The 13570-nt window shown below is 46.6% G+C and overlaps 2 protein-coding genes across 2 annotated transcripts in view; one reads left to right on the plus strand and one right to left on the minus strand.

The window, feature by feature from the left end:
* FAM227B (family with sequence similarity 227 member B) overlaps positions 1-12697 on the plus strand; it is a 203421-nt gene extending 190724 nt beyond the window's left edge. The window contains exon 18 of the mRNA XM_039490421.1: positions 12531-12697. Within this exon, the coding sequence (XP_039346355.1) occupies positions 12531-12634 (104 nt within the window). The 3' untranslated portion in view covers positions 12635-12697. The remainder of the gene's footprint in view (positions 1-12530) is intronic.
* The window catches only part of GALK2 (galactokinase 2), a 72018-nt gene that overhangs the window by 24678 nt on the left and 33770 nt on the right, over positions 1-13570 (minus strand). The window contains exon 6 of the mRNA XM_039490429.1: positions 2724-2822. Within this exon, the coding sequence (XP_039346363.1) occupies positions 2724-2822 (99 nt within the window). The remainder of the gene's footprint in view (positions 1-2723; positions 2823-13570) is intronic.

A 13570-nucleotide genomic window follows, 5' to 3' on the forward strand; every position in this document is an offset into this window, starting at 1 on the left:
ACACTTTTCAAAATAACTTCATTTTAAGAAGATGCCAGATGGCATTTGGGAAACTGAAATCCAGCTGGGGTGGGAGTGGCAACACCAGAGCGTGGGGGTAGTAAGAACTGAACCCTAAATGTGAGGGCGGGGCCCAAACACAGCCTTGTATCTGAACACCCCACGGCCACCATTCCAGGGTGTTCTAAGTCTTGATCCAGGTCTAGCCCCAGTAATTACAAAGTATATATTTAATCAGTGGCTACAATTCAGTAAAACACCCAGACTGCTCTCCCTGAGGGAGCCTGCAATGCAAATCCAAGGGCTAGAAAAGTAGGCAGCCAGGTCATTTTGATACAGCACATTCAGGCTCCAATCCTACAGTGTGTTGTGTGGGAGAGAGCTTTTGTGCCTGCAGGGCCCCCACCAGAACCAGCAATCTGCCCAGGCATTGCAGGATCAGGGTGATATTGTGCAAAATGACTCTCCTCAAAACTAGAAGGCTTCACACACTTTTTGTTGCTTCTGTAGACTGAGCTTGCGGCGCACACCAGGGGCTTCTTGCCTCCCTTCATTACAGCCCACAAGGTCCCCATGTGCCACCCTCCATCCCCCTCTAGTTCAGGTACTTCCTGCAACACTGCACATCCCTCCTGCCTGGGGCGCTGTGTGTACCCCATTCCCCTCTGCTCCCCTAGTCTCCCCCTCATGCCTCGTGTTCTGTGTACACCCCACTCCACCCTCCCACCATGGCAGGGGGTCTGTGTCCCCTCCCCCCGCCCCTGTCCCCATTTCCCTTGTGACTGTTTCTGTTTTATCCTACCAGTGTTTCAAAATCCCTTTCTTACCGGATACAGGCGCTTGTGCTTCCCGACTGGGGCTGGGAGGCACTAATGACATAAAGACCACGTAGGTATCAGGGAGACAGTGTCACAGCCCAGCTGTCACCAAAAGCAGTGGGGTTCTGCCCATCGATGCCTAGAACAGTCCCTGAAATTTTGGAACTGCCTGGCTCTGGGTTGAAAAGTTATTGCCTTGCAGACAGACAGAGAAATGCCAGCGAGTAGGGTGTAGGGCCTCGCTTCACTCAGCCAATTACTGCCTCACTTTCCCCAGCAATAGAACTGGAATAAAACATTTCCCTGTCTCACAGGCCTGTGGTGAGGTATAAAATGGGTAGAGCATTTTGTGCCCTTTGGGTGAACTGGGCTATAAATCCCAGTAACTAAATCCTGCAGGGCTGTGATGTCATGAAGAGATTACATGCACACCTCGCTCTTCCTTTTCACTGGGGTAGGTGGTATATTGCACACTTTGTCAGGGATCCGCTCCGAGCAGACTGCAGCTCCATAGAGCAGGGACCTGGTGCTGGTTTTGGCACCCTGCATTTACTGCATGGGTCAATGAACAGCCATGGTGCTAACCAAACAACAGGTGGCCACAAGCCAATCTGCTTCCAAGCCATGTATTTAGAGTCCCCATCATTGTCTTAACCCATTGGGCTTATGCATTATTTTGCAAATATCAAGGGAGAGACTTGCTTCCCTTTAAATGCCCTCACTCTGCGTACATACCCCTTACGGTGCTCACCACTTTCTGAGTAAGAAAACCCTTATCACTTTTGAACCATATAAAACATTTCCACTTAGAGAAAGCCAAGGTGACTGTATGTCAAGAAAATGTGTAACTTCTTTCAGCACTGGTGCAGCTGCACAGGTGCTACAAAAGGTATAAGCTGTTGTGTAGATTGGACGTAGGCCCAGAAAAGTGGCAATGTTTGGGCGGTCAGAATGCACTCATGGTGGACTTGAGAATATCCAATGTATTCAAAGGATGAGCACATTTTGCATATAAGTGGCAAATAAGAGAAAACACCATGATATGGAGCTAAGCCCCTATTACATGCTGTGGAGAGATACAGTCACCAAGTAAAATGATAAGCATTTTACAACGGATGGCCAATGTAAAGGTTTCTCATGAATGCTGCATTCATTTCAATAAACATATTTTTGTGAGTTTTAGGTTTGATGGCCCAAAGCCACAAACACCTTTTTAGACAGTAGGCAGATCCCACTGCCAACAGTATTTTTGCAGCACTTGTGTATGGCAGTGCCCATTCATCGGTTTCTCATGCTTAAGAAAGATACCTTCAACACCTTAATCCAACCCTAGCATTTTATGAAAACAAAGTCTGAAAAATTTGTGTAATTCCCCATTGTATTTATGAGCAGGGATTTGGAGCAATCACATTTTTTAATTGCTCCGCTCCGGCTCTGGGCATAAAACCGACTGATCTGTGCTCCAGCTCCAGGCTCTGCTCTAAAGCCCTGGTTATGAGCGAAACTGGCAGCTTTACTAGAATGGGTCTGTCACTAGAAGTTCCAATAAAGAATTCTTGTGATAACTAGAGGATACCAGCCATTTAGAGTTCATAATGTAGGAATTACTCCAGGTTCAGTGGTGCATCAGCTGACTAACAGCGAGTCTATTACTCCTCTTTCATATCCCTTCCTCTCCCATATAGCCTTTCTAGTCTCTTTCATCTCTCACTCTCATCTTCTTAGTCCTACAAGGCTCTCATGTTCTGAATAGTGGTATTTCTTATACAGTGAGGCTCATATATACTCACATCTTCATTTGTGCACAATCCGTGCCTGTATTGTTTTGCCCAGTTATTGGTTTCCTGTATCTTTAATACGTACAGTTGTAATGTGTTGCTAGTTTACACTAAAAGAGCCACGTACAGTTCCTTCTTCTGCAAGGAATGATATGGACTGGTCCATGCCTCCTCCCTCCGTGCCAATGTACCGTTCGCTCTTGGTGCAAATTTCTGCAAGTTCCACCTAAGGAAACATTGGAAGTAAAGCTTGAGTCAAGATAAAGGATGCAGCACATACATTGCTTACACTGACAGACTGCAGAGGACAGTGAGATACCTCTGAGATCACCCTTCCCTACACATTCCTTACCGATAGACTAAGCTTTGGATGCCATGCAAGTCTGACCCATTCTCACTGTAAAATGGTATCACCATATAGTCTTTCTCCTTTTGCTTTGAACCATACCAGGATCTCCCTGACTCCACTATAGCCACTGGCACTGGACACTTATCAGAGTCTCCATTCTAGCACCACTCCTCCTTCCATTCCCTTCCCCCCACCCCTATCCCATTTCCACACCTGTGTCTGAAATTGTGCTTCAGCACTGACTGAATACAAAGTATGCTCCCTGGTAATTTATGTAATCCAGATAATTCACCTTACTACTTGTCATGTGTCGGTTTCATAACTAGAAGTTACCGATTGAAGCTGAACTCATGAGATTTATGACTTTGCAGAGTTTCCCCAATTAGGGACCTGATCCTCCAGTGCTCACATAGGCAAAACTCCAAATAATATCAATGGGACTTTAGCCTTAGTAAAGAATGCATGATCAGGCCCCTACAATAAATCATCTGGGGTCTGGCTCTGACATTCTTACCCTGAGACTGACTTACCTGGCAAGTGGCACCACTGCCCATCTCAGAGGCACAGTTCCTTCTGGGTGCTGCCCTGTGCGCAGGGCATGTGGCAATGCCACAATCTAGCCCTTAGAGATGTATGATGATCTCGTTTTACAAACCAAAAACAAACAAATAGTTAAAGGGCCAAACTCTGCCTTTGAATGTGTGTGTGGCTCCCACTGAAGTCAATGGGAGCACTGTGTGTGCATCCAATCCCAGATATCGGCCCAGTGGATTTTGGTCGGCTGTGTGTAGTAGGACTGTTCAGGAGTCTGTTAATGTCTTAACTTTCTTAAAGTAAGTAAATAAATATGGGACTTCCCAGTGCCAGTCTGTCAGTGGCTCCTCTCCATTCCCTAGGGACCATGCGTTCCACTCTCTGACATGACACCCTAATCTAGAATTTCTATAACCTGTAAATACCAGAGTGTTTGTGGGAGGCTTCATCAATGTCTTAGCGGTTTTTGACACCTCCAGATGAAATGGTGCTTTAGAAGGGGAGAGTATTCATGTTATCACTGCTGTAAAAGACACTTCACAGCAAAGACATTGAAGCCAGCCCCTGAGGAGCCGCGTGGAATGCTCTAAGAACATTTTATAACAACGGGTAAAGGGGAAAGCATGCGTGGCTGTACCAGCTCATCCCATCAAGCACAGGGTAGTCGGCATCATACGCACAACAGGGCAGAAAGGAAAAGAAAAAAGAATGTAGCAACGCAGCAGCATGATCTTCAAACCAGGAGCAAAGTCAGATTCAGATCCCCCAGCAGGACCTGAAACAAGATAACCACCAGAGTAGGGACATTAACCAGCTGTCCCACACAACTGTAAAAGGTAGCAGATAAAGGCAGGAAATCACCACACATTGAGGGAGGTATGTGTGCCTGCCTGCTCATTCACTCAATTTACATAAAGCCACTGGAAACAGACAAAGCTGTAAAGTGTGTGCTCAGAGCTATGCAATCAGACTGAGTGGCTTGCAAATGCACTAAAGGTTGATTTACTTGGCCCATAGTTCTACTTATGTAAAACGCTCAATAAACTTCAGGTTGATAAGGAGCTGTCAAAAAACCATTACCAAACTACTCTAAAACTGAGCAGATAGGAGCCCTTTGAGGCAAACATCAAGGAGAGTTCAGATTGTCCTCAGAGCACCATATTGGTGCCATAGTGTAAACAGACCCACTTACACCAATCTAAAGACAAAGGGGTCTGCTTTCCTATGGATGCACAGGATCTTATGGGGTAATTGATCACTAATGGGAATCAGACAGCTAAATCCCCTGCACAGCAAATAGAAAATGGCCAGGCCACAAGCAAAGTTTTAACTGTTGTCCCTTCATACATTTGAAAGATGAACAACAAATAAGGATTGTGCCTCCTTTGCTTCTTGATGAAGTATAAAAACAAAAAGGCCACACACAGAGGTGTTCCTTGTTGCTTAATTTTTTTTTTAACCTTAAATGTATATCAGGAATATCAAGCCTTAACCGAAGTCCATGTTCTCTCCCCCCCGCACCACCACCACCAAAAATAAGAAATAATTTGTGAATGAAACCTTACCATGTAACAGTCCACCCACCATTAACGATGCCCCTTTTCCTCTTAAAATAACCAATGAAGTATTTGCATAGTAAAAAAGACACACCCACACCGGCATACGCAGGCACGCACGCACACACACAATGCAGCTTTAGGTGCTCACTCTTCTCTGCAGCTGGAACAGTCTATATACTCAAACCTCCATGTGCTCCCCATCACCAGGGTGAGCCACACCGCTATACTGCGCCCTCCCTCCTCCTCTCCCAAGGCAGTGATACCTCCTCACTTGTTTTTGCAGCTACTTGTAAGGAATACTGGACTGGGGTCCGAGCAATGCATCAGCTGGGCAGCATTGGGAATCTCTCCAGAGTTTAGATGCACGCAACCATCCCATTTGAAAATCTGATGTATGTGTAAGATCTGCTTGTGCCCTGAAATATCCAGGTTCGGATTTGCGCACACATGTTTCTAATAATGTCGCCTAAAATGCAGCTCTTGAGGTGCTCGTGCTGTATATTTTGCTCTCAGGCATGGAAGCCAGAGAAATGATTGTTTCATTTGCAGATTTTGGGAGGAAGCATAGCAAAACTCAGACTGGACAATTCTCCCTTTGCTTTGTCTGGATACAAGTCATATCGCCCTCTGCACAGATCCTCTACCAGTCAACTTTGTGAGCCTAAGGTTGTTTACACTTTAAAAAAAGGGAGGGGGGAGGCTTGCAGCTGTGGACTGTTAACAATTAGCACACTGCCACCCCCGTCCCTTCATTGGGTCTTGCTTTGCCCCAGCCTGCCAGCTGTCCAGCTGCGTGTGCTGGGCACACAGCACTGCTGGAGCCTTGAGCAACCTTTTTTTTCTTTTTTAAACTCAGCAAGGAATGGCAGGACCACCAAGTAGGACCTGGCAGGGGTTGAAGAACCCTCTCCAAAAGACAGCCCCAGGCACCCCTGAAAGACTTGGTTCCTAATTTAAACAGGCTCATGCCTACACAGACTGGCCTTCTACTCGTAGTAGCAGAGGGACAGGACCGGAGCGGGTGAAGTTGTCATTTGTGCAAAAAAGCAGGTTTTACTCACTACTGAAGCAACCAGCCAAACATTTGCTTTTTGGTAAAACAAAATTCAGGGACGTGGGACTGTAATTCTGGAAGCTGAAGCAGAAGCCTGGTCTACACTAGGCGTTTAAACCGGTTTTAGGAGCGTAAAACCGATTTAATGCCACACCCATCCACACTAGGAGGCACCTTATATCGATTTTAATGGCTCTTTAAATCAGTTTCGGTACTCCTCCCCGACGAGAGGAGTAGCGCTAATATCGGGATTAACATATCGGAATAGGGTTAGTGTGGCCGCAAATCGACGGTATTGGCCTCCGGGCGGTATCCCACAGTGCACCACTGTGACCGCTCTGGACAGCATTCTGAACTCTGATGCACTGGCCAGGTAGACAGGAAAAGCCCCGCGAACTTTTGAAATTCATTTCCTGCTTCCCCAGCGTGGAGAGCTCATCAGCACAGGTGACCACGCACAGCTCATCTGCACAGGTAACAATGCAGTCTCCTGAGAATCGAAAAAGAGCCCCAGCATGGACTGCACGGGAGGTATTGGATCTGATCGCTATATGGGGAGAGGATTCAGTGCTAACAGAACTGCGTTCCAAAAGACGAAATGAAAAAGTATTTGAAAGAATTTCTAAGGCTATGACGGATAAAGGCCACAGCAGGGACTCAGTGCAGTGCAGAGTGAAAGTTAAGGAGCTCAGACAAGCCTACCAGAAAACCAAAGAAGCAAACGGTAGGTCCGGGGCAGGTCGAAAAACATGCCGCTTCTATGCTGAGCTGTATGCAATTTTAGGGGGCTGCGCCACAAGTACCCCACCCCTGACCGTGGATTCCGAGGTGGGGGTTGTAATCTCTGCCATGTCTGAGGACTTTGCGGACGGGGAAGATGAAGATGAAGAAGAGGAGGACGACCTAGCAGAGAGCACACAGCACTCTGTGAGCCCCAGCAGCCAGGAGCTTTTTTTCACCCTGACGGAATTACCCTCCTCCCAGCCCTCCCAAGCAACTATCCCAGACAATGACGCCATGGAAGGGACCTCTGGTGAGTGTACCTTTGCAAATAGCAAACATTGTTTTTTAAGCAAGCGTTTTTTAATGATTGATTTGCCCTGAGGACTTGGGATGCATTCGCAGACAGTATAGTTACTTAGAAAAGTTTGTTAACATGTCTGGGGATTGAGCGGAAATCCTCCAGGGACATCTCGATGAAGTGCTCCTGTAGGTACTCCAGAAGCCTTTGCAAAAGGTTTCTGGGCAAGGCAGCCTTGTTCCGCCCACCATGGTAGGACACTTTACCACGCCATGCATGTGGCAAGTAATCAGGTATCATTGCATGGCAAAGCATAGCTGCGTATGGTCCCGGTGATTGCTGGCATTCAAGAAGCATCCGTTCTTTATCTCGCTGTGTTATCCTCAGCAAAGTGATATCGTTCAGGGTAACCTGGTTAAAAATCAGGAATTTAAGTAAGGGGGATGGCCATTTTCCTACTGGGTTCGTGGACTGCAGCAGCTTAAAAAAAAAACCTTTCCTGCACGTAGCTGCCGGGGAGGAGGAGTGAAATGCCAATGATCTTTTCGTGTTTGGTCAGCGGGATCTTCCCCAAGCTACCAGCCACGCAGTGGGGGGGGGGGGGGGGGAAAGGGTGTTGATTAGCAGGGAGCTAGCATGGTATTAGCCATGCGTTGGGGGGAGGGGTAAATCACTACAGAAGCCGAAAGACAGTGGCTTACCATGGCCGCATGCAAGCTGAATTCTGATGCCCGGACCTGTGTCTGTGAGATCTGTAACCCCAGAGCTGCAGGCACTCAGTATTCAGATGAAAAATGCGACCTTGTAGGGAAATCACATGTGCTATGTAAGGTGAATAGTGCTGTTCACTGTGAAAGAGTATAACCATTGTTCTGTAAAATGTATCTTTTAAAATATTTCTCTCCCTCATGCAGCTGCAAATTTTTCAAGCGTCCCTCTTCCATCCCAAAGGCTAGCACAGATAAGGCGGAGGAAAAAGAAGATGCGAGATGAAATGTTCTCGGATATTATGGAAGTTACACGCAAGGAAAGAGCTCGTCTGAATGAGTGGAAGGACGTGGTATCAAATTACAGGAAAGATGCCAGTGAACGTGAGGACAGGAGGGACACCCGAGATGAGAGGTGGCGGCAGGAAAATCAGCGGTGGCGGCAGGAAGATCAGCGGTGGCGGGATGCAACTCTGGGGCTGCTGCGTGATCAAACTGACATGCTCCGGCGTCTGGTGGAGCTTCAGGAACGGCAGCAGGATCACAGGGTGCCGCTGCAGCCCCTGTATAACCACCCTCAACCCTCACCATGTTCCACATCCTCCTCACCCAGACGTGTAAGAACGCGTGGGGGGAGGCTCCGTGCATCCGCCCACTCCACCCCTGTGGACAGCCCAACCAGAAGGCTGTCATTACTGTGAAAATTTTAATGGCCTTCTCCATCCCTCCTATCCTCCTCCCAAACCACACCCTTACTTCTCTCCCTCTTTTTATAATGAATTAATAAAGAATTCATGATTTTTATACTATAGTGACTTTATTTGCATAAGTAAGCTGTACTCGAAGGGGGAGGGGGAGTTGCTTACAGGGAATGAGTCAATCAAGGGGGGGGTGTTCATCAACAAACACAGCAGTCACAGTGTACCCTGGCCATTGATGAAGCTCGTTTTCAAAGCTTCTCTAATGCACACTGCTTCCTGGTGTGCTCTTCTAATCTCCCTGGTGTCTGGCTGCGCGTAATCAGCGGCCAGGTGATTTGCCTCAGCCTCCCACCCCGCCATAAAGGTCTCCCCCTTACTCTCACAGAGATTGTGGAGAATATAGCAAGCAGCAATAACATAGGGGACATTGGTTTGGCTGAGGTCTAAGCGAGTCAGTAATGTGCGCCAGCGACCCTTTAAACAGCCAAATGCACATTCTACCACCATTCTGCACTTGCTCAGCCTGTAATTGAACAGCTCCTGACCACTGTCCAGACTGCCTGTGTATGGCTTCATGAGCCATGGCATCAAGGGGTAGGCTGGGTCCCCCAGGATAACGACAGGCATTTCAACATCCCCAACTGTTATTTTCTGGTGTGGGAAGTAATTCCCTTGCTGCAGCCTTTTAAACAGAGTAGAGTTCCTGAAGATGCGAGCGTCATGAACCCTTCCCGGCCATCCCACGTGGATGTTGGTGAAACGTCCCTTGTGATCCACCAGTGCTTGCAGCACCATTGAAAAGTACACCTTCCGGTTTACGTACTGGGTGCCCTGGCGCTCCGGTGCCAAGATAGGGATATGGGTTCCATCTATCGCCCCCCCCCCACAGTTAGGGAATCCCAGTGCAGCAAAGCCATCCACTATGGCCTGCACGTTTCCCAGAGTCACAACCTTTCGTAGCAGCAGCTTAGTGATTGCTTTGGCTACTTGCATCACAGCAGCCCCCACAGTAGATTTTCCAACTCCAAATTGATTCCCGACTGACCGGTAGCTGTCTGGCGTTGCAAGCTTCCACAGGGCTATCACCACTCGCTTCTCAACTGTGAAGGCTGCTCTCATCTTGGTATTATGGCGTTTCAGGGCAGGGGCAAGCAAGTCACAAAGTTCCATGAAAGTGCCCTTACGCATGCGAAAGTTTTGCAGCCACTGGGAATCGTCCCACACCTGCAACACAATGCGGTCCCACCAGTCAGTGCTTGTTTCCCGGGCCCAAAATCGGCGTTCAATGGATAGAATCTGCCCCATTACCATCAGGATCTCCAAAGCGCAGGGGCCCGCGGTTTGAGAGAATTCTGTGTCTACGTCCTCATCACTGTCATCGCCGCGCTGCCGTATCCGCCTCCTCCTCGTCTCGGTTTGAAGGTCCTGGTTCACCATATACTGCACGAGAGTGCGCGAGGTGTTTAAAACATGCACGATTGTGGTATTGAGCTGAGCAGGGTCCATGCTTGCTGTGTTATGGCGTCTGCACAGTTCACAAAGCAAAAAAGGCGCAAAACGGTTGTCTGCTGCTTTCAGGGAGGGAGGGGTGAGGCTGTACCCAGAACCAACCGCAACGATCATTTTTGCCCCATCAGGCACTGGGATCTCAACCCGGAAATTCCAAGGGGCGGGGGAGGCTGCGGGAACTATGGGATAGCTACGGAATAGCTACCCACAGCGTCCAGAAGTCGACGCTAGCCTCGGACCGTGGACGCACACCACCGATTTAATGTGTTTAGTGTGGCCGCGCGCACTCGATTTTATACAATCTGTTTTGCTAAACCGGTTTATGTAAAATCGGAATAATCCTGTAGTGTAGACGTACCCAGAGATATGGAGACACCGAGAGCCACGGCGTGCGGAGGTTTTATATTTAGAAAAGGCGGATGGTCTTGTGACTAAAACAGTGAGCTTAGAGCCCAGGTCTCAAGTCTCCATCTCTAGCTCTATACACCTCTACCCCGATATAACATGACCCGATATAACACGAATTCGGATATAATGCGGCAAAGCAGCGCTCCGGGCGGGCGGGGCTGCACACTCCAGCGGATCAAAGCAAGTTCGATATAATGCGGTTTCACCTATAACGTGGTAAGATTTTTTGGCTCCCGAGGACAGTGTTATATTGAGGTAGAGGTGTACTTGTATTGAGCGCAGAGATGGGCCTGAACCCAAATTGCGGACTTCTTGTCTGATCCAGAGCGAGAACCCTACCTCGTGTCAGAATGTATTACAATTAACAAAATGCTTTGAGATCCTCAGATGGGAGATGCTATAGAAATGGAAACTATTATTATTAAAAACAGGCAAGCTGGGGAAAATTAGGATCTCAGAGATAAGAGGGCTTCTAAAAATAGCAGTTCTGCAGGGGGAAAAAGCCAGATGTGTGACTCACAGAAACTCTTCTTGCCCATGCATGAGGTCACAGTGCCATTTAGGTTTAGTCAGCCACTCCTGGCATCCTAGGTAGAAGCTGAGGGCCTAGGCAGCCACCCAGTTTGCCTATAGCTTGAGCAGCCGCTGGCCCTTCCTTTTCTCTCCCATGGGTTCATCACTTCTCAGTCCAACCACAATACATGAATGGTTCCCACACATTCAAGACCCACAACTGTTAGCACAGTTCCCATCCCCAAATTATGTATCTAATAAACAGCATTTTTGTCATACACTACATCTTCAAAGAACTTTACAAATATTAACTACTCAATTCTCACAGCACCCCTGTAAGGCAGAAATTATTCCCAATTTACAGACAAGGAAACTGAGGCAAAGATGTTTGTGACTTGTCACATAAATCAGTCCCAGAAGTGGAACTAGAACTTTAACATTTGTGATTCCCTCCCACAGCTGTGCTCCTTCTTCTCAGCAATGCTGTCTCAACTGTTTCTGGAGCAGGTTTAAAGCTTTTCAGATGTGATGGTAATATACGTAACACAAAAAGACAGAGAAAAATACTAACATCAATGCACAAAAGGACCAGGAAAACTGCTTTAAAATCCCAGAAGCAAAAATGGCTTCATGTACCATGTGCATGTGAACTTTCCCTGCCTAATTCTTTTGAAATCCACACATTCTCAAAACCCTCTGATTTCTGCAGTACTGGCCAAAAAAGGGAAGAATTCTAGCCACACTACCCCACTCAGATGTGGTGAGTGTGGTAATGTGGCTAGAATGTGAAATAATATTGCTAACACAACCCATGAGTCTTAAGAGGGACACAGAACCCCATTTGCAGGCTACCGGGTGTAGTAAATTAGCAAAGTGAGCCATTTAACTGAGCAGTAAAAATGACCAAACAACTTCAAAAAATTTGTTTTCTGGATCTGAGCCTTCCAAAAGAATAAACAGGAGAAAAATTTTCCTGAGCCCTGTGAGTAGCTAAAAACTTCTCGGTTAGTAAAGACCTGGGTCAGAATTCATTTCCCCTAGATGACCCTAGAGGTAATTTCACTGTATCTTCTATCATTTTTATTTCACATGATCTCAAATGACCTACATCAGCTATATGATAATCTGCATAGGTTCATGATAACTCACCCACAAGCACAGCTCAAAACAATCAAGTGACCTATTACACTCCAGAATGCACTCGGCAGAATACACAGCACGATGCAATGCTGTGCTATATCTTGGCTGTTTAGCGTAATAGCCATTTGATAATTAATCATTTAGGGTCAAATCCTGCAGTCCTTACTCAGGTGACAGCTGGGGAGTCAGAAGCCCTGGCTGGACCGTGGAAGGGGAATATAGGTGCAACTGCCCTGAACTGTAATATTGTGAGCAGTGGATCTGCCACCAATCAGTTCCATTGGTCAAAACTTCCATGCATGTACTATAGCCCTCTAGTACTACAGATGTAGTAGTGACTGCAATAATGCCCCATATCATGAGAGAAGAGAGATCTATTTGGAGGACTGGCGCTTAAGTTTGTTTTTATTTTGTCCGTGGTTATCCCTTACGTCTTTAGGTACCTTCACGTCATCTGATCCTGACCCCAGAGCAGGCCTCCTCGGATTCCTTTCTTCCTCTTATTCCTCCCAACATCTCCTCGCTTACCTGCCACCACCATGAATTGCTGGCACCTCTCCTCCTCGTGCCCCCAGAGACTGAGCATGTCATTCTCAGGAAACGACTAAACTCCACCACCAATCTGGTAAGCAGGTGCCTCAAATATCATAGCTTTCCAACTCCTGCCTCACAGACAAACACAATCAGGACATTAGTATCTCTTGGCCAGTTCACATTGGCAGTGCTTAACTTGGGGGATGTTTAGCATCAAGGAGTTATACAAGATACTATGTTTAGCATTTTTTTTTCTGTTTATGCAATAAAAAGAAAATATAACTACATTTAGTCAGAATGTGCCTAATTAAAACAGAGCAAAACAACATTATCAAGAACAGAATCACAGCACACAAAATTCATTCTGTTACCTAATGTTGCACAGGAGACATCCTATCATTTGGAAACATGCAAGAAGTAATAAAAATTTTAAGCAAGCTGCTGTTTCTCAAGCACTTTAAAACGAAAAGTCTGTTTTTTTCAGATACCAGTAGCTGGCAAATTGGGGAAAAGGCTAAACTGGGGCACACACATCTACCCACCTCTTAGAATATTCTGTTTCTTCCTCCTCATTCTAAATTCTGATCAGTATTTATCCATCACCAGGAGGCAATGCTTACTCATTTGTAGGGCAGATAACTTGTTCACATGTGCAGACCAGGACTAGTCTTTGATCTGAAGGAGAGTTTCACAAAATACCTCTGTTTTTTGTTTGAAACAGTTTAAAGTTCTTCCTGATAAGGAGTAAGTCAAATCTTGGGTTACAAAGAAAGAAATTTCTACCACTTAAAAACTGTTTCATCTTTAAGCCACAGTATTTCCTATCCAATATAGACAGCACGAAGAAGTCTACCCTAAGAAATCATATCAATGGAGTTTGTTAGACACAGTTTAGTCTAACAAAGTTGCGGTGGGAGGAAGGTGAGATAGTTGAAGTATTTGCTG

This window comes from Mauremys reevesii, linkage group 10 (genome assembly GCF_016161935.1).
Source record: "Mauremys reevesii isolate NIE-2019 linkage group 10, ASM1616193v1, whole genome shotgun sequence".
Taxonomy (NCBI): domain Eukaryota; kingdom Metazoa; phylum Chordata; order Testudines; family Geoemydidae; genus Mauremys; species Mauremys reevesii.